Here is a 21847-nt window from a genome sequence, read left to right as displayed (position 1 = left end):
AAAAGAACGTGGTGTCAATGTTAAAATACTATGTTGACAGATTCCTTAGTATGGTTGTTTTTTCTTGTTATTCCTTCCCACAAAAGAGGGTGATTTTTCTGGCAGCGAATACGCAAGCGAAGAGGGAGAGAACGGAATGGAAGTTGCCCATACTGCCATGGTTGCCAAGAAGAATAGGAAGCCAGGGCATTCAGTGGGCGGGAGCCCTGATGTAGCAGCACAATGAATGAGACATTGGGTTTCTAGCCGAGGAGGCAGAGTGTAAGAGAAGCATCGCTCCAAGGATGTCTCTCTGCACCTACATAGGGAAAGGAAAGACCGGGACAATTGATGTAATAAAAGTCTTCGGCTTCAGGTAGGCATGGTGCCCTTGTACTTCTTCCTCTATATTTTGCTATATTTTGAAACGGCCATGTGTTTTTCTTTCAAAAGCAACCATGGCTTTTAAGTATAAGGAATTGCTGATAGCCAAATACAGTGGTACCTCAGGTTAAGTACTTAATTCGTTCTGGAGGTCCGTACTTAACCTGAAACTGTTCTTAACCTGAAGCACCACTTTAGCTAATGGGGCCTCCTGCTGCTGCTGCACCGCCGGAGCACGATTTCTGTTCTCATCCTGAAGCAAAGTTCTTAACCTGAAGCACTATTTCTGGGTTAGCAGAGTCTGTAACCTGAAGCATATGTAACCTGAAGCGTATGTAACCCAAGGTACCACTGTAGATAGATATATTGTATTGTGCTTGCAGTGGTTAAGCTTATGTCAGGCATGTCCAAAGTCTGTTTCGGGGGCCCAGTCTGGACCGCAGGACGGTGTAATCCGGCCCCCATGGCAGTTTGGACACCCCTGGGCCTTAAGGCATTGACTGTGAGGAGCTGCCGTGGTGCCACAGAATGTTCATGAACATTCAGTAGCTCAGGGAACAAAGCTGTCGGAATGTTTGCAGTCCAGCTTCTGTGAGAAGAGGGGAAACTATCAATACGGAGGGGATTAAATTCTACACAAGTCCTAGAAGCGACAGGAGTAGTTTGGGGCAGGCTGAGGACTGGCAAGAAGACCTAGAAAATGGAGATGCTACGGGGAATGGGGATTGAAAGTAGAATGCGGAATGGGAAAGTGATAAAAGGACCTGAGGTAAAGCCAGATGAGGGAAGGTTGAGGGAAAGGGCAGAGGAGCCATGGAAATAAAGCAAGAATGAACTGTGAAGAAACCTCACAGTCCTTAAGGTCAGGAGGGGGCTGTATGCTGCCGAATGGCTAAGGAAGTGGGACAAAGTAGTCAGTTGAAAAGTAGGAACTTGAGTAGGCAATGGGTTATAGGAGCACAGCCGTGCAGAGGTACCACGGGGGTGATTCTGTAGGGCCTAAGGACAGGAAGAGCTGTGTATTATTGTTAGGAGGGGAGTGAGTTCTGGAGAGTTGGGGCATGTGAGAAAAGGTTGAGCCTAGAATCTGGATGCTGACAGAGATGGAGAGGGGTGGCACTGTTATCCCTTAAAGGTTGCACAGGAGAAGAAGTCTACCTGTTGTGGCTTCTGCTGCTACTGAGGGTTTATGAGCTGCCAAGCCTAATAGGCTAGCTATAAACAAAAAAGAAGCGGTGAAACATAGTGAAGTGTCCACATCACAATGCCTAGCTATTGTGGGAAGGCTACAAATGCCTTCCTTTTCTCATATAATTGTAGAGTTGGAAGTGACCCCAAAGATCATCTTACCCAAACCTGTGCGATGCAGGAATCTCAGCCAAAGCATCCAAGACTGTTGGCCATCCAACCTCCACTTAAAAACATCCAGTGAAGGAGAGTCTGCAACCTCCTGAGGGAGACTGTTCCACTGTTGAACAGTTTAGTCCTTATAGTCTACTGCGTACCAATATTTTTGTATTGATAAAAGGCCCTTCCATTTTTCTCATTGCCGTACAGCTGAAGGCATCTCTCTTCCTACTCATTTCAGTGGGACTGGCATAGGAGAGGTTTCTGAGGCAGCGGGTAGCAAAATTTTCAAGGCGACATTTGCTTAAATCACAACAATATGTCACATATTATGACTGCGTGCCCAGGGCATTTTCTTTACTGAGGATACATGGTGTGCTCAGAGAGAAAGAATCGGCCGTGCTATGCGACTGGGAAATTCAGCAGTTGCTAGAAATTTGATTTTTGCATTTTTTACAATGTGCATTTAAGCAAAGGCATCCAAGTATTGCCGCATTTCAATGAAGGCAGAGATATCTCCATCCATCATGTTGAAGAGATTTTATTTTTTGCAATATAAAACCCAGACGTCAATAGAAGCAGTGCCTAAGTATTCAAGCAGCCAGGATATTGTTTTCTGAATTTCTTCCTAGGCCAGAGAAAGAGACCCTGCTTAAAGTGGCCTTCTCCGTCTATCCTGAGTTTGAATGTAAAAACGCATCATTTGTAACATCAAAAAATTCAGTTTCACATAAAGTAACCAATGCATCAAGGTGAGTAATGCAATGAAGTTTGACGTCTGCGCAGCGCTCTCTGTCTTAACAGGATTACGGTTGCTTATGTTGGGCAGAAAGAAATGGGAAACCTTTAGCCATAGATAACAAAGTCTGAAGCAATTGTTTGTATCTGTCTCTTCTCATACCGGACAAAGTGAATTGTTCCAGCAGGCCAACTCCAACGTTAGAAAAGCGAACTGCTCAAGTGGCTGTCTGGGAGAAAAAAGTTTTTTTAGGAGCAACAGTTTGGAAAGGCACCATGGTATACTTTTTCATTAGGATCAGGGGGAGCAAATGGATGTTGAAGATACAGGCAACACACAAGGAATCTTTGCAGCTGGGGTGCTTTTGGCCCAAAAGATGATCACCCATTCACTGTACAGTTGTACCTCAGAAGTCAAACGGAATCTGTTCCAGAAGTCCATTCGACTTCCACAACATTCAGAAACCAAGGCACGGCTTCTGATTGGCCGCAGGAAGCTCCTGCAGCCAATCGGAAGCCACGGCAGCCGTGCCAGACATTCGGGTTCCAAAGAACGTTTGCAAACCAGAACACTCACTTCTGGGTTTGCAGCGTTCAGGAGCCAGAACGTTCAACTGGCAAGGCGTTCAGCTTCCAAGGTACAACTGTACACAAATATTGCTAATGTAATCAGATACGAAATAGGCACAAACATAATAGCATAAGCCTTTGGATCAAATTGTATCCATGTTGCCTAATGATAGAAGGCAGATGCTTCTAAATTTTACTCTTTGACATTTTCCTGTAAAATGGCATTGCTAATAATGAGCACACATTATCTTCACAACTCCAGCATGCGACATTTCCTCTCCCAGCCCACAAGTTACATTACAGTTCTCATGCCAGGATTCATACTGGTTCTGTACCAAACTCAACTGTTGAGATAAAGAAGATCAAGATTTTATTGTGAGGACTTCTGCTTGATGCAGACAACAGATTAGAAGGCCATTCTCTACTGCTACAACTGACTTTGGGTTACGCCTGCAATTGTCTGAAGTATTGATCCAATTTAAAGCATTGGATCTATAATCAATTGGCCCTCACAGGGACTGGTTCTTTTGCTGGGCCGTGAAGTGAAAGTCCTTGAAATAATGAGAGCTTTTGTCAAGCTAACGGAAGAAATCATGTTATGCCCAATTGGAACCTCTCCTGGACGAGTTCTTTTGAAAGGGGTGCAACTCAACCATTTCAGGGTCCAGAGTTTTTCTTGATCCAAAGTCAGCCTTTAGGTTCATGTTAATATTTTGCCATGAGAATTGCGGGTCAAATATTAATATTATCAAGTTACAGGGAACCATGCAGAGGGCCTTCTCGGTAGTGGCACCTGCCCTGTGGAACGCCCTCCCACCAGATGTCAAAGAGAAAAATAACTACCAAACTTTTAGAAGACATCTAAAGGCAGCCCTGTTTAGGGAAGCTTTTAATGTTTAATAGATTATTGTATTTTAATATTTCTGTTGGAAGCCGCCCAGAGTGGCTGGGGAAACCCAGCCAGATGGGCAGGGTATAAATAATAAATTATTATTATTATTATTATTATTATTATTATTATTATTATTATCTAGAGTCATACCTTGGATCTCAAACACCATGGCTCTCGAACAAATCGGCTCCCAAACGATCAAAACCTGGAAATGAGTGTTCCGGTTTTTGAACAATTTTGGGAAGCTGAGCGTCTGGCGCGACTTCTGCGGCTTCCGATTGGCTGCAGGACACTCCTGCAGCCAATCGAAAGCTGCACCTTGGTTTTCAAACAGTCCGATCGACTCCCGGAGCGCATTCTGTTTGAGAACCAAGGTATGACTGTATTTGAAATAGGGGTGAACCAAGATCACTGGTTGTTCAAAACTGGATGGGCATTTCAGTAGGCAGAAGCAATTTATGGGTGCCATATCTCAAAGAGCAAAGAAGGGAACAGCCTGAGCTGTTGCCAGCCTGAGCCTGGGGGGAAGAGGCATGTGGGTGCGGGTGCACAGGGCTGCTGCCTCTGTGCCTGCATGCCTCTTTCCCTGACTCGGGCTGGCAGTGGCTGCGGTGTGCAGAGCAGCCTGAGCCCCTCCCCCCAAACCCAGACATATCCTTTAAAATGTAAATATCCGCTGGGATGGGCATGCTGGCCTCATATTTATGGGACCGCTTCTCCTGGTATGCCCTGCAGAGGACCTTAAGGTCCATGAATAATCATAGTTTAGAGGTCCCGGCCCCTAAGGAAGCCAGATTATCCTCCACCAGGGCCAGGGCCTTCTCAGTGATGGCTCTGACCTGGTGGAATGCTCTGTCCTATGAGACCAGGACCCTGCAGGATTTAACTTCCTTCCGCAGGGCCTGTAAGGCAGAGCTATTCTGCCTGGCTTTCAATTTGAACTTAGCCTGATCTTTTTTTCCCCTTCCTTCCCTCCCCCTCCCCTTTTTATGAAGATTGCCCGCTCTGGGATGCCACAGCTAATTCTCCCCTGGTCTCCTCGCTGGCCCAAATAGGACTAATTTAGCCAGCTAGCCCTGGTGATCATCTAATGGCTATTGGATGGATTTCCCCCCTAAATTGACTTTTGAATTCTGAATTTATTATTCACATTTTATACTGTATTTTATGCTGTTTTTTGTTGAGTCAATTTTTAGATTTGTTGTTAGCTGCCCTGAGCCCAGTTTTCTGAAGTAGGAAGGGCGGAGTATAAATAAATTATTATTATTATTATTATCATTATTATTATTATTATTATTATTATTATTTAAAAAGAGGACATGTCCGAGTTTTCCCGGACATAAAGGTAAAGGTAAAGGTACCCCTGCCCGTACGGGCCAGTCTTGACAGACTCTAGGGTTGTGCGCCCATCTCACTCAAGAGGCTGGGGGCCAGCGCTGTCCGGAGACACTTCCAGGTCACGTGGCCAGCGTGACAAGCTGCATCTGGCGAGCCAGAGCCGCACACGGCAACGCCGTTTACCTTCCTGCTAGTAAGCGGTCCCTATTTATCTACTTGCACCCGGGGGTGCTTTCGAACTGCTAGGTTGGCAGGCGCTGGGACCGAACAACGGGAGCGCACCCCGCCGCGGGGATTCGAACCGCCGACTTTTCGATCGGCAAGCCCTAGGCGCTGAGGCTTTTACCCACAGCGCCACCCGCATCCCATGTACATATGGCAACCCTAAAGCAATTACCATGGCAGGGGGCTATAGCATAGTGGAAACGTTCATGTTCCAGAAACTCTCAACAAATCTCATGTAGACTGAAAGTGCATCCATAGGAGTCTGCCCATTGCTGTTCTGAGGGGTTCCCATTGACAAAAGGGGTGTAAGCATTGCTTATTTTGTCTGCAATTCAGCTGTAATAAACATCTGCTATCCTGCACTCATTGTTTTGGCCAAAGCGTTTGGATCCAGTAAAAGAACCGTTGCTGTTGGCAACACAGGAGGTAAATCATTCGAGCTGCTTCTCAGCTCTAGCTTTCCGCAAATCGAAGAAAAGAAAGATGCTGTTTTATTTGTTGATCTTGTTGTGCCATCTCTGGGGCATGGCAGAGATAGATGTCAAGGAAGGTAGAACTTGAATTCTCTGAAACTGATGGAGCCAAAGAAGGCCAGTCAAATGGCTCAAAATAGAAATGTTTATGAAACAAACTGTTTCGTGCCGGAGGTTCGGTGTGATGACAGCTATAAATATTTAGGTGCAGTTGTGTTAACGATGGATGGTTTATTTTGAATCTCAAAGGCTGAGTCACAGAGATCTTGAGAGCTCACTTTATTTGAATGGTCATATCAAATCAGCTGAGAAGTTTCATATTCCTACTTTTTCAGTATGGTACTGTGTTGTTGTTTTTTTAAAAAGCAGGGATGGTGAACCTGTGCCCCCTTGGATTTTTCTTTAAAAATATTTATTTAATAAATGCTGAAGCTCTACAGTTCTAGTCATGCCTGGATACAAACTACTGTAAGGTAAAGGTAAAGGACCCCTGGACGGGTGGCAATGTGATGCCTCTTGGGTTTGTCAGTCGGAAGGTCAGCGGTTTGAATCCCCATGACAGGGTGAGCTCCCATTGCTCTGTCCTAGCTCCTGCCAACCTAGCAGTTCAAAAGCACGCCAAAAAAGTGCAAGTAGATAAATAGGTACCACTCCAGCAGGAGGGTGAACAGTGTTTCCATGTGAAATTACTATGGCCCACCTTGCATTCCACAATAGAAGAAAGAAAGGTGTGATACGTATAAGTGTAAGTAAATAAATAAAACTAAATATTCATGGGATTATGCCACACAATTCCGCTCACCCCTTTAGGTGTGGTGGTGTTGCAGGATGGCAGAGGCTCCCTGGGGCCCCAATGAAGGAATCATGGCCTCAGTTCCCCTTCCTTAAGCCTGCACTGCCTATCAGGAGCCAGATCCTGGCCTACATCCCACTTTGGCGAATGGGGATGCTGGCTGTGCAAGGGGCAGAGCTGACAAAGCCATTTAAGCAGCCCTCACCTGGGGCCTGTTGTCTTTGTCCAGGGAGTTTTCTTGGCAGGTATACTGGAGTGGCTTGCCGGTTCCTGCTCCAGGTGGATCACGTTTGGTCAAAACTCTCCACTATGACCTGTCCTTCTTGGGTGCCCTGCACAGCATAGCTCATAGCTTCTCTGAGTTATTCAAGCCCCTTTGCCATGGCAAGGCAGTGATCCACGTAGGGGAAGAATTGATGCTTTCAAATTATAGTCTGGATGAGACTCTTGAGAGTCCCATGGACTGCAAGAAGATCAAACCTCTCCATTCTGAAGGAAATCAGCCCTGAGTGCTCACTGGAAGGACAGATCCTGAAGCTGAGGCTCCAGTACTTTGGCCACCTCATAATAAGAGAAGACTTCCTGGAAAAGATTGTTGGGAAAGATGGAGGGCACAAGGAGAAGGGGACGACAGAGGATGAGATGGTTGGATAGTGTTCTCAAAGCTACCAGCATGAGTTTGACCAAACTGTGGGAGGCAGTGGAAGACAGGAGTGCCTGGCGTGCTCTGGTCCATGGGGTCACGAACGACTAAACGACTAAACAACTACAACAACAACACCTGGGGCTACACAACCTCCACACATTAAACTTAGAGGAAATTAGTGCTGAGAAAATGTGGTAAGAATCACACTTCAATTTTCTTTGTTGGCTTGATTGTGTTATTTAAATTACAGTGACCTGGATCCAAAGGCGTTTTGCACAATTGGAAAGGAGCTTCCACTCACGGGTAAGGCTGAAATTCTCCATTCCACTGCAGTCCCCATGCACAGTGTCCCGTCATCCTGAGCACTGCTTGGCTTTGGGGGATGAGTTGCAGGGACCTATTGTGGAGAAAGAAATCTGGGAAGCCTCATTGTACAAGTGGAGTTCTGCTCGTTCTTCTCTGGGTGCAATCCAGCTGCCTCATTCCCTTCGATTCTACTGCCCGCTCAACACCGTCTTGATAAATAGCATGGGATTTTGCTTCTCTAAAATTCAAAACGTGTACAATTTAACCAATTTTTATTTATTCATTTATCTCTGTTGATTAACTCTGCTAATTGTTTTCCTATTTGGAAACTCTCACTTTGCAGATTTTTATCAATTAGTGATTAAACAAACAACAAGCTGAGAAGTTTCTTAAATCTCCTATAATATCTGGAACAATTCTTTCAGCAGTTTATGTTATGTGGGTTTTCTTCTTTTTCTTTGACTGTTTCAATTACAAACAGGAAGAAAAGGGCGAGGCAGACATCTGAGGTTAACCTGAACAGATCCTTGAAAATTAAAAGGCATCTGTGGGTTGGCTTGTTTTTAGCATTTGGTGAGTGTCAGTCAGTTGACTCTGAGCCTCACTTCATTCCTCAGGAACTCACTGTAAATATTAATGTTCTGAGGCGAAGGAGAGAGACGTGCCTCCTTTCAGCTTATATCAAGTGGAAACTTGCAGTTGGTTTATGTGCCACATTTTTAGCGGGGTGAAATTTGAAGTGGCATCTGGGTGGCCACAATGGATGTTTCATTAGAAGCAGGGATTTAAATGCACACAGGACTTGCCTGTCAAAAACCCGTTAACACCTGAAACTCCGTTTGGCGAACATTCAGAAGGGCCAAAGCTAAGTGCTGGAGCGTTCAGGTAGTTCCAGGTCCCGGTGGCAGACTTTGGGCTCTCAAATGCGGTGTCCCTGCCTCTACAGCATTGTTTTTGCACCCCCTGTAGGGTGGCACCCAGTAAAAAGGTAAACCCTGAACAGTCAAGTCCAGTCAAAGGCAACTATAGGGTTGTGGCACTCATCTCACTTTCAGGCCGAGGGAGCTGGCTTTTCGGGTGATGTGGCCAGTATGACTAAACCACTTCTGGTGCAATGGGACACCGTGACAGAAACCAGAGCGCATGGAAACACTGTTTACCTTCCCACCACAGCCGTACCTATTTATCTACTTGCGCTGGCAGGCTTTCAAACTTGTGTTCCTCTATAACCGCCTCTGTAAGTTTAATCCTGGTGTCTCCAGAAATTGCTAGGACTGATCCCTGTCTGAAACCCTTGACAGCTGCTATCAGTCAATGTACACGGGCTCCTTGAGGTAGCCTGGTCCTCTGGATATATGCATTGCGCATCATGGAATTGCTTTTCTTTCGGGAATGGGTTGTTATGGCTTGCCTAGCGCAGCCTTCAACTCCCATCGTGGACCTTTAGTCCAAAGCAGGGGTCAGTGAACTTTTTCAGCAGGGGGCCGGTCCACTGTCCCTCAGACCTTGTGGGGGGCCAGATTATATTTTGTTGGGGGGAAATGGTGCGAGAGCACCATGAGCCCTGGTGGGTGCTTACCTGTGTCTTGCAAGCAGCAGGGGCTGGCGGCGGCGGCGGAATGATGAGCAGCAAGCGAAAGGGCTCCAGAGAGGGGCTGATTAAAATGGCGGCTGCTCGAGTGCTGCTGCTGGCACCAACAAAGCCCAGCCCCCTTCCTCCTCTAGGCAGGGCAGGGAGAAGCCAGGAGGAGGGAGGGAGAGGCATCACCCTGCCGTGTGAGGGAGAGGGATAGAGAGGGAAATAATGTGCGTGCTGACGATCCACGCAGCGATTCCCGGACCGTCCGCAGGCCAGATCCAGAAGGCAATTGGGCCTGATCTGCCCCACGGGCCTTAGTTTGCCTACCTATGGTCCAAAGTCTCTGGAGATCACCAGGATGGCGATGGATGGTCTCAATCTGCACGAATGACTACCACAACCTGCACAAATAAGTTGCTGTCAAAATTATCTTAAGAAATTTGCATAAGTAACTAGGGGTTGGAGGGGGAGGAGGATTTTGTGATGTTCACCCTCCATAATCCTTGATCCATCCTTCCCGCCCACAGCAGATGTCACCTGTTTTGCAATCTTGTCATCTTCTTTTAACGCATCCTTTATGGGCTACGGCGAAAGTGAGGAACGAAGGAGGAAATGAAAAGGGGGTTGTGACAGTTTGAAATGTTTGTTTTGACAAAAAATTATGAATTATTAAAAGGGCATTGCCTGGCTCTCCCTACTTTGCTACCATTACAGAATAAACAAACGTTGCCAAACAAGCCCAATGCAAATTAATTGGTAAGGGCATTGTAATATGCAGCCACAATCTCTAAAATAATATTTTTTTAAAATGCAGCACTCCAGTGAACTCTAAATGTTCTCTGCCTGCATCCCTGCACAGGTACAGGAACTATTTGATCATTTCCAGTCCATTCTATCTGGTTTCCCAGTGCAGAGTGGGGCCTATCATATAATACAGTGGCCCAGCCCATACATCTGAGTAGGATAGAATTGCATGCTTCTTTGAGAGCTACCTGGCAATCCATTTCAGTACCAGATCTACAACCTTTGAAATTGGGGGCAAAGGCCTGCACTGCTGCATGTGTTGTGGTGCGGCAAAGTCCTTGTCCTCTATGTGCTCTATGCAGCTTTCCGTAGAAAGTCCTGCCTCCTTGCCTGCTTAGGAAGAGGAAGGTGATGGGGCTCCAGGAAGGGCAAGAACATGGCAGGGAGAGTGCAAAGGCAAATCATACAATTATACAGTTGGAAGGTGAGAGTCCCATGGTCTGCAAGAAGATCAAACCTCTCCATTCTGAAGGAAATCAGCCCTGAGTGCTCACTGGAAGGACAGATTGTGAAGCTGAGGCTCCAATACTTTGGCCACCTCATGAGAAGAGAAGACTCCCTGGAAAAGACCCTGATGCTGGGAAAGATGGAGGGCACAAGGAGAAGGGGACGACAGAGGACGAAATGGTTGGACAGTGTTCTCGAAGCTACCAGCATGAGTTTGACCAAATTGCGGGAGGCAGTGGAAGACAGAAGTACCTGGCATGCTCTGGTCCATGGGGTCACGAAGAGTCGGACACGACTAAATGACTCAACAACAACAGTTAAACAATTTCTAGAGTTATATCTGTCTATCCCAGGGGTTGGCAAAGTTTTTGTGGCTCTCTGTAAATATTGAATAAAAAGTGGATAAGAAGAACTTCCTTGTCTTTGTATGTTCCTGGGCAAATGGCCAGCAGCAGCCTGACAGTTGAACAGCCTTACCTTCTGAAAGTTGTTCCTGATATTTAGTCAGAATCTCCTTTCTTGGCACTTGAAGCCACTGGTTTAGGTCCTATCTTCCAGAGCAGGAGAAAACAAACTTGCTCCATCTTCCATGTAACTAACACAAGATGTCTTCCATGTGACAGCCCTTTAAGTCTTTGAGTTTCAATCTAAACCACTGAACCTCTTGGGCTTGACGATCAGAAGGTCGTCGGTTCGAATCCCTGCGACGGGGTGAGCTCCCGTTGCTCTGTCCCAGCTCCTGCCAACCTAGCAGTTCGAAAGCACACCAGTGCAAGTAGATAAATAGTTACCGCTGTGGTGGGAAGGTAAATGGCATTTCTGTGCACTCTGGCTTCTGTCACGGTGTCCCATTGTGCCAGAGGTTACTGTTAGGTCCATCATGAGACGTCCGCCAGCTTCCAACCATGGATACCAGCAGCCTTCAAGCAAGCAAACTTGCCTTATTATCGCTCCCTAGCATCCCACTGCCAGATGATTGCCTCCTTCCATTCACCAGTTTGCTTCCTCCAAGTGGAAGAAACCTGAGCAGTGCTGAATGTCACATCCATTGCCAGGTGTGTCCTGCTGGAAACAGAAAAGGGCTTTCCCCTTGGCCTGCCTTTATATCCACTCAGTTGCCAAGTGCTTTTGTGACATCACAAGAAAGCCACAGCCAATGGCAACAGCTGGGGAGGCATCATCTTCATTGCTTTGAGCCTCACAATGGCAGGTGGACCTATCAGTGATTGTGTGCTTGTTTATTCGGGACATGGGTGGCGCTGTGGTCTAAACCACTGAGCCTCTTGGGCTTGCCAATCAGAAGGTCAGCAGTTCGAATCCCCACGACGGGGTGAGCTTCCATTGCTCTGTTGCAGCTCCTGCCAACCTAGCAGTTTGAAAGCATGCCAGTGCAAGTGGATAAATAGGCACTGCTGTTGTGGGAAGGTAAATGGCATTTCCATGTGCTCTGGTTTCCATCACGGTGTCCTGTTGTGCCAGATGCGGTTTTAGCCATGCTTACCACATGACCCATAAAGCTGTCTGTGGACAAACACCAGCTCCCTTGGCCTAGAGATGAGCGCCGCACCCCACAGTTGCTGTTGACTGGACTTAAACGTCCAGGGGTCCTTTACCCTTTTTTACTTTATTATATTGAGCCAAAAGAGATTAATGGATGGGAGCACTCTGGGGAAGGGGTGCAGGGAGGAAGAAGCTACCTGGTAGATCCTAACCAAAAAGCAATGTTACGTTGGTGCACCTGTTACCAAGGCAGTCTTCCTTGCAGTCATTGTGTTTGTGCCCCTTGACCTTCGCTCTACAGGTGACTGTAGAAAACGTGGGCTTTCCCAAGCATGGCAGAGGAAGCATGTCATGGTATGCACAGCCTTCCTTCCCTAATAGGAATAAGGCTTGCTCACATTACCATGGGAAGCAAGGACTCTAAATAGATGAAAATATCCTTCTCTGCTCCTTTTTTCTTTGGCACAAAGTGAGCGCAAGGACGCACCTCTGTCTGAACCTGTATTTGTCCCAGTGGCAACGAAAGGGTCTTTCGAACCAGAACCCACCTCTGAATTCATCAACATCCATTTGCATCTCTTAAGGTTAGGAACCGCCATTCTAGGTTTGCAAATGGAACCCTGTCTGCACCAGGTATTTTTACACTAGGCACCTGTGATCAATGAGAATATGACCGTAGATTTTCCATTCACATTTGCACCTAGAATTCATCACTGATTTGTGGTGGGATACTTAGAACATCCCATCTCTTCTCATTTAGGATACCACCTTTTGTGTTGGAAACTTTCAGCCAGATCTTAAGTACTGTTCGTTTTTTCAATCCACGTAACCTTCCCCTTAGTAAGCAGAATGTTTAAGTTGTTTAACTTCTTTATAGGATCCTCCAGGACAGATTGTACTAACCTTACCTAGTTCACCCTCATCTCTCCTCTACCCTGACCCCATGCTTGTTATTTCCCCCATATTTTAAGAGCAACCTAAAGTGAATACAAGGGACGCAGGTGGCACTGTGGGTTAAACCACAGAGCCTAGGACTTGCCAATCAGAAGGTCGGCGGTTCGAATCCCCGTGACGGGGTGAGCTTTGGTTGCTCAGTCCCTGCTCCTGCCAACCTAGCAGTTCGAAAGCACGTGAAAGTGCAAGTAGATAAATAGGTACCGCTCCAGCGGGAAGGTAAATGGCGTTTCCATGCGCTGCTCTGGTTCTCCAGAAGTGGCTTAGTCATGCTGGCCACATGACCAGGAAGCTGTACGCCGGCTCCCTCGGCCAATAAAGCAAGATGAGCGCTGCAACCCCAGAGTCGGTCACGACTGGACCTAATGGTCAGGGGTCCCTTTACCTTTATAAAGGGAATACAAAGTCTGGTGCTTTCCTTTAAGCCCATTTTAGGAGGGTTTAAGGAGAACCCAGTCCCAGGAAGGCTTCAGAGTAGCTGATGGATCTTGCTTAGCACGAATCCTGAGTTATTAACCTATAGGTTTTCCCCACAAGTCTTCTATTGAAGAAAAACCTGCCCCTTCTGCAGAACTTAAGAGGTTCTATTGGCAATCATGCTGCATGTATACATTCTGTTAAGTAACATAAATAGAAGAATAAATGATCAGTGGCCATGGAATGTTGGGGAAAGAACACGGGAAAACAGGGAGGAGGGAGAATCGGATGAATTCTCTTGGAAAGGGATACTTTACTGGCATTTTGAATAAAAGCCCTTTGCACACGGCAATCTTTCGTTGGAGTCCAGCCTTGTGCAGAACATGCAGCACACCCTGGTCTGAAACAGCACATGTGATCCTCTAAAAGTCTCCAGATCAAAGCTTCATGCATGTGGCTCCTCTTTGCTGATAGATGCCGTGTTGGCAACGTTGTCAATATGTTTGGTCCTCTCCTGTGGAGAAAAAGCAGATCAAATCCAGCCAAAGACACCTCCTAGGAACAGAGAGCGCAAGGTACCAGATTTATGAGAAATAATAAAATGTGCTTTGATGAACAGCGGGGCATCTTAGTCACCAGGTTTATTTATCTTCTATTAGCCAGCAGTATTAACGTATAAGTTTTCCGCACAAGTCTTAATGAAGGAGTGCGTCTCAAAGTCACTGACTGTAATGAATATTTCCATTGGCTAATGCACGATTGCAAGGTGGCATCTGAAAGGCAGATTACTGACAGCAATCAATAGAGCACAAAAGCAATGTATTTCTTTGACTGTTTATTTTGCAAAGATATGGGGAATGCCCTGGGATTTTTTTTATCATTTCTCTGTACTCCTTCTGAATGTTAATGTTTTCTGAAGATTGTTACAGACAGGCTGTTGGGTTGCTGTTACTCACGGAAGCAGCAGCGAGCGGGGAGTTGCTGAGGCAGAATCAACATCATGGCTTGGGTCAAAGGAACAAGAGGATATGTCAGCTAATTGCTGCCTAACACAATCAGAATTTGTGTGTGTGTGTGCTTTGGAAGACCAAGACATACTCGGGTCCTAAGCTTTTTTTCAATCCAGTTCCACAGCTTGGGCTGTTTGCCTAGTTTTCTGTATGCCTCGGAAGACCAGCAACAAACAATGGGGACAAAACTACCTGTAACCTGCTGCCGTACAATGTGGGCTAAGTTTTCTCTCGACTGGACGAAGGTACTTCTGTGACAAAAGCTGAACTCCTCAATTGCCTCTTTCAGCTTATGTGTATAACTTGATGTGAAACAAAGGATCCCTGGAAACGGTAAATATTGCAGAGAGGACTGCGCGTTCCTTTAAAAAAATATATCAGCTGAGCAGATTTACTGAGAAACAAAGACATATTAGATCTAGAAGCATTAAGAAGAAATTAGAAATCAAAGTATATTTTTGAGCTATTGTTTATAGATTCAGAAATGAGGGTGAGTTTTTTCAGGGACGTGTTTCTTTTATGTGCTTTGTTTTGTTGTAATTGACTAGTGCCTGGAAAATCAAGCTTTAAACCAAAAATGTCTCTATCTTTTTAAAAAAACAACCTTTTGGTATTTGTTGTGCTGCTAAACCTATGGCTGCAGTCCTAAGAATGCTTACTTGGGAGTAAGCACCATTGAACTCAGTGGAGCTTACTTCTGAATAAACAAGCATAGCATCAGGTTGCAAATACCATAAAAATAGAGTTGTGTTCTGTGTGGATAAAATAATGCAGAATGACAGGTGGAATTAAAAAGCAACAGAACCCCTTAAAAATACATTGAGGATCATTAAGAAATTGTACAGTATGTAATTTAGTTGACGGACTTTTTTTCTAAAGTGTTATTGGAGTAACGGCTAACTCTGCGATTAAAGGTTTGTTCTCTACTAGCCATGCAAATGTTCAGTAATTTCTTCCTTCCAAACTATTTCAAAGTAGTTCTTGAGAAATGTTCACAATTATTTATTTAAGAGATCATGATCAGCCTTTTGATTCTAAGGTCCCCAAGTTGGATGACCTGTAATTTATAAAATAAACTGACTGATTGGAGGTTTGTGATGATGAATCTCACGATACCACAACAAAGTTAATAAACAAGCCAGTGCCTTTTCCCTAAAAATAAATAAAAAATGTTTAGTGGTACTCTCATTTTCCTACTCATATTGAAATACTGCCCCTCAAAGAGGCCAAACTTAGATTCACAAAATGTTTAGGGGTGTGCGTCCCCCTGCGTCCCCCCAGGAAAAAAGCCCGGAACAAAACTGCTTTTAACAAATTTTTCAGAGCCTAATGTCAGATACAGTACAGATTGGTTTAAAGTATCACTGCCTAGAATGTATGAAACGACACTATAATTGGAAATTGGATACAAGCCTTCTTGTTTGTATCTTTAAAGTATTGTAAGAAAAAAGTGTGTATTCCCTGATTTGGGGTGACTTGGGAGTCCCCTTTTGTCTCGACAGTCCCCTGCGCTCACAGGACAGAACTGTGCTATTAAGCCAAGTGTTATTTGCTAGAAGGCACAGAGCCAAGTGTAAAACCGAAAAATTAAGCAAGGGGATTTGTGTTGTGAACTGAGCAGCACTTTTCCCTGTCCTGTGTGGTAAAGGAGACCACTCTTAATCTAACACCTCAATCCTTATGGAACGCATCAACAACATGAAAGGCTATTATATTATCTCTGAGAATTAAAGAGCATGATAGATGCAATTGTACTAGTTTATGGTTTGATTTAAAAAAGAAAGATATCTGAATAGTAAACAACAACAAGCACCCAATTTGCATCCCAATTATACACGGCAATATTATATCCTCACAACAACCCTGAGAAGTAGGTTAGGGTGAAAATTTAGGATTTGGTCAGCCAGCCAGTAAACGGGGAACCACAGGTAGAAACCTCTCTACATGGGCCAAATAGAATTTCAACAAGATTGTTAGCTTGTACTGCTTGCCCGCCAAATGGACTGAAATGTTTAAGAGCGTGTTTTAAATTAGTTGTCTTTTTTTGTAGCTGGCAGTTCAATCTTGCTGCAAGGAAATATACAATGTTTTGAGAACTGTGTTGTATGGTTGTATTATAACATATAGAGAGAGGGGGAGAGAGAGAGAGAGAGAGAGAGAGAGAGAGAGAGAGAGAGAGAGAGAGAGAGAGAGAGAGAGAGATGTCCACTAGCACCTTAGAGACCAGCTAAGGTGCTACTGGACAATTTATTTATTTTTTACATATATTTTGTCTGTGTCAGACCAACGCGGCTACCTACCTGAATCTATATTTTTATTGTGAGTTGGCCTGGGAAAGTTTTTTGATGCATGGGTCGCAAACAAAAATACATTACCTTTACATTAACTCCAAAGGGCCATGCTCCTGCATATTTTTCTTGCATTCTTACTCTATGTGTTCTTTTTAGATGCTTCTCTTATAAGGCCTTTTTATACAGCACTATGTAGCTCTGTAGGGACGCGGGTGGTGCTGTGGGTTAAACCACAGAGCCTAGGACTTGCCGGTCAGAAGGTCGGTGGTTTGAATCCCTGGGACGGGGTGAGCTCCTGTTGCTCGGTCCCTGCTCCTGCCAACCTAGCAGTTCGAAAGCACGTCAAAGCGCAAGTAGATAATTAGGTACCGCTCCAGCGGGAAGGTAAACAGCGTTTCCGTGCGCTGCTCTGGTTCACCAAAAACGGCTTAGTCATGCTGGCCACATGACCTGGAAGCTGTATGCCGGCTCCCTCGGCCAATAAAGCGAGATGAGCGCTGCAACCCCAGAGTCATCCACGACTGGACCTAATGGTCAGGGGTCCCTTTACCTTATGTAGCTCTGTACTCCAACTGTTCATCAGAACCCTTTTGGTCTCCCACTCCCTTGTAGGCTTCCTCTCCTTTGTATAGTGTACAGTCATACCTCATATTGCGTCCACTTCAGGTTGCATGTTTTCATCTTGTGTCCTGTGGCAACCCAGAAGTACCAGAATGGGTTACTTCCGGCTTTCGCCGCTTGCACATGGGCAGAAGCGCTAAATCGCGCTTCACGCATGCGCAGAAGAGCCAGGTTGTGCCGCACGCCTGCGCAGACATGGCGCTTCAAGTTGCGGACTTTTCACATTACAGACGGGCCTCCAGAACGGATCCAGTCCATAGCTCGACATACCACTGTACTCTATTTACTTTGGTCAAATCCCATCTTCCAGCTACCCCCATTATTTCTCTATCCATTATTTCTCTACCCTACCCTATCCCACAGGTCTCTGCTTCCTAATATCTCAGCTGTGACCCATTGTACTTTAGTTCCCAATCTTCCCAGCCTCTTACTCCATTTGTAGAAAAGCATAAGACAAGGTCATGTTGGATCAAAAGCCCAGCTCTGCTTCCAGTAGTAACCAGGGAGATAGATGCCAGATTTTTTTCCATTTTCCACATTCCACGCTGCTCTGGCCAGTGGTGTTTATCGAAACACTCAGGACAGGAGTTATGGCATTCTTCATTTTGCATTACTAACACTGTTAACTCCACCAAATCTTAAAAAAAGGCCAACCAAACAGCAAAATATACCAGGCGGTATCTGAGTGATTCCTGCTCTCACGATGGAGGGGGGGGGGACAGATTTATTGCACCACCATAATACAAGCCCTTCCCTTGGTTCTTAGAAATATATTTTTGGACCAGGAACTACAGAGTGAGAAGAACTCTGAGCAAATAACTCAAATAAGCAATTGCTTTCAGACTCAAAGTTCAAACACAATCCCTTTTATGCATTTGGAAGTCTCCTCTAAACATTTTTCGGTATTAGTACTAACCAATTTTGTATTTCTATCAGACTCTGTATCCAAACTTTCAATTTAGTTAACTTCCAATTTGCCCTTTGCAAAACCTCATTTGTTACTTCAGTGGAATTAACTTTTGCTATCTTTCCTTATGCCGGGGCTGCCATATGTTCAGAATTTCACAGACATAGCCAGGATTCGTCAGTCAACAATGGCATTCAGGCTGAATTTTTGAGAATGGTTAAAAATGTCCGGGAAAACCTGGGCATATGGCAGCCCTTCCCAATGTCCATGTCTGGATTTTCACTTTCTGAAATATAACAACCCTACCTTATGCACCCTGTAATATTAAAAAGATGCAGCATGAATAAATTGTATTGTTATTGCTATGTTGGACACAAATGGGCAGATTGGCCGTTCTTGTCTAGAACAATGGGGGGGGGGGCGTTATTGGGTTGTTTTTGTTTTTATTATGTATTTGGTGCTTTTAAATTGTGCTTTTATGTTGTAAATGCCCTGAGACCTCCAGGTATAGGACAGTATACAAATTTAATTTAAAAAGTAATAAATAAACTGACTGGAATGTCACCCGTCACACCTATCTGCTAGGACTTGGGAAGAGAGCATATAGATAGATAGATAGATAGATAGATAGATAGATTTTAACATATAAATTATAAAATGTACCACAAAACTTATCACTTATACAATCTTTTTTAGACTTCCATCAGCACCTCTGATGATCCACCGTTTTAACCACTTCTTATGCATTTCTTAACTTTATATTGCCTTTGTATCTCTTAACAAACATCCTTCCCCTTCTCCATTTTTGCAATACTTCCAATAATACTCCTGACAAAACTTCTTGCAAACCTACAAACGTCGTCTGATCCTCACAAATACTTTTCAAGTAGTCCGTAAATTTACTCCAGTCTTCCGTGAATTTATGGTCCCGCCAGTTTCAAATCCTTCCTGTTGGTTTATCTAGTTCTGCATAGTCCATTAACTTCATTCTCCATTCTTCAATTGTCGGTAATTCTTCTTGCTTCCATTTCTGCCTCATCTAGGGTCACAAAGAAATGTTTCTCTCTTTGCATCTTCAGAGCCTTGACATCCTACTCAAGACAGACTTACTTATACTTTCGTTTCTCATCTCTTCAGTTTCAGGCAATGAAGGACCTGCAAATGATTCTTACCATGCCCTGATAATGAAAAGAAGAAGACTGTGGAATTCCTTGGTTCATCTTTCCTGGAGAATGGATGGCGAGTCCTTCACCTCTGCTTTCTTCTCTTCTGGGAACATTCCTGCAGAAACCGGCATCACCCTGGAACAGAAAACAACCTTTGTCTTTGTCGTTTTGTTATTCATTTTCCTCGGAATCCTCATTGTCCGGTGTTTCCGGATTCTCCTAGACCCCTATAGGAGCATGCCAACCTCTACCTGGGCAGATGGACTCAATGGACTAGAGAAAGGACAATTTGATTATGCCCTGGCTTAAAAACCAAGGATGCAAAAACTTTATCGATAAGTCTCTGTCATGTGGAACCCGTTTCTCGCACGGGCGAAAATATTAAGGCGTTGTTGTTTTTAAACAGTTGTAAGGCAGGTGTGGGGAATCTTTGGCCCTCCAGATGTTGGTGAAAAACTTGGTCAGTGGTTATGCTTGCTGGAGCTGTAGTTCATCAACATCTGGAGAGTCAAAATTTCCCCACAGCTGCTGATGGGAAACCAGCAATTTCCTCCAAGAAGAAAAGATGGAAATTTTTCGTATGCAAAATTCAGCTTTGGGTATACAACGCACACAATATCTTTTAGCTCAGACAGCACTTTGATTTGTAGCTGCCTTATTTCTAAAAGGAGATGGCTCTTCCCTCTCTCCCCCCTCACCTACCTCCAAACCTTTAATGAGCATATCCATATTTAAAAGCAAGCATGTGATTTTTGTAGCTTGTGTGTGGACATTAGGTAATGTTTTTCGAGCACAGGCAAAAAAATGTATTTCCACTCCACTTGTCCCTCTTACCAGAAAGGTAAAAGTTTTTCAGCAACCTTAATTAAAGATTGATAGCTTCAAGGGCTGATTTCAGTGGAAAATATGGCTCACTCACAGTACAACCTTGATTAGGAAACCATGACTGAAATCATAGATATAAATCAGGAGTGCCTTTCCAAGTCTGAAGGTATATAATCTGCTTCGTTTCAAATGATAGTAGGTTCTTTTAGGTTTGTTTCATGTTGGGTCAGCTGTAGCAATTTTAGTTAAACTCACTAAAAATATGTATATTTTTTTAAAAATGCACATCTGCTCCCAGTACAGTGGTACCTCGGGTTACATACGCTTCAGGTTACAGACGCTTCAGGTTACAGACTCCACTAACCCAGAAATAACTCAGGTTAAGAACTTTGCTTCAGGATGAGAACAGAAATCGTGCTCCGGTGGCACAGCAGCATCAGGAGGCCCCATTAGCTAAAGTGGTACCTCAGGTTAAGAACAGTTTCAGGTTAAGAACTGGCCTCTGGAACGAATTAAGTACTTAACCTGAGGTAACACTGTAGTGCTGTCTGGACAAAGTTTTAGGGCTGGAGTCCAGAGCCATACTCAACAGAATGAGCAGAAAGGCTCCCTGAATGCAAAAGAGTTGGCTTACCCCATTTTGAAGTAAGGGCTACTCCAAATTTCTTTTTTATTGCATATTCGTGAAGATTTGTGCTCATTTGTGCTCAGAAGGATGTGTCCATTTGGTTCTTTCAGTTTCGCATACTGGATCGCACCACATTAAGAACTCATCCGAATCAGAAGTTGGTTTCATGGATACATCCAACATTAGCAAGGAATAGACAATTCACAGCAGATGAGGCTTGTATGAAATGCCCTCATGAAGGTACAACTGCAGCTCATACATTCAGGTCTGTGCAATCGGTTTCCATTCACACTGTAGATCAGGGGCATAGCGTGGGTTGCCGTTGCCCGGGGCAGGGCAAGTGTTGCGCCGCCCTGGTGGACTGGGCAGCAGTCAGTCCCTTTGCCAACCAGCATCTAATCAAGGGAGTCTTTCCTTACAAGCTAGGCCCAACCTGGGATCAGAGAAAAGACAGAGAAACATGAAGGCCAGGACCACTGCTGTCAACTTGCCCTCCTGTCCTTGCAGCAAGGCGCACCTGCAGTGCTTTCCTGCCTTCCTCTTCCTCCCTCCTCGGTGGGCAGTGGTGGCTCCCTCCCTCCCTCCCTCCCTCTCAGCCGGCCCAGTGGTAGACCACACGTGGGTGTTCCTTCACTGGCCACAAGGAGAAGAAGACACCACTTCTACCCCAGCCCCGAATGACCAGTCTGGGTGTGGTTTGCCTCCTCACAGCTCCTGCCTCAATGAGAGAGCCTGTTGTGGGTTGACCACCTGGTTGACCACCTCAGAAATTTGTGCCCGGGGCCATGGCCCCCCCCTGCTACACCACTGCTGTAGGTTAACTGTGTGCTAAAGGGGAACACTTGCACAGCTCACCTTAATACAGCTGAATTACCACAGCAGTTGTGAATCAGAGTGGAGCGTTCTTACCATTCAGTCTTCATTTCCTGGGCTTCCAGGGAGGTCAATGGGATACTGTGTACCTGGACAGAAACTTAAGATGCAAATGCAACCTTACAGCACAATCT

The 21847-nt window shown here is 45.0% G+C and overlaps 1 protein-coding gene across 4 annotated transcripts; it reads left to right on the top strand.

Annotated features, from left to right (window-relative positions):
• Positions 1-237: 237 nt before the first annotated feature.
• Positions 238-20272, top strand: CTXN3 (cortexin 3). 4 transcript variants are annotated; one of them, XM_028748807.2, is made up of 2 exons: positions 238-355; positions 19359-20272. In XM_028748807.2, the coding sequence occupies exon 2, from the start codon at positions 19406-19408 to the stop codon at positions 19694-19696; it is 291 nt and encodes a 96-aa protein (XP_028604640.2). In that variant the 5' UTR covers positions 238-355; positions 19359-19405; the 3' UTR covers positions 19697-20272. The 4 variants fall into 4 exon arrangements, with proteins under 4 accessions (XP_028604640.2, XP_077792215.1, XP_077792216.1 ...); XM_077936089.1 differs by lacking the exon at positions 238-355 and adding an exon at positions 13561-13967; XM_077936090.1 differs by lacking the exon at positions 238-355 and adding an exon at positions 13985-14647.
• The last annotated feature ends 1575 nt before the right edge of the window (positions 20273-21847 follow it).

Source organism: Podarcis muralis, chromosome 11, assembly GCF_964188315.1.
Source record: "Podarcis muralis chromosome 11, rPodMur119.hap1.1, whole genome shotgun sequence".
Lineage (NCBI taxonomy): Eukaryota > Metazoa > Chordata > Lepidosauria > Squamata > Lacertidae > Podarcis > Podarcis muralis.
This window is presented reverse-complemented; position numbering and strand designations above follow the sequence as displayed.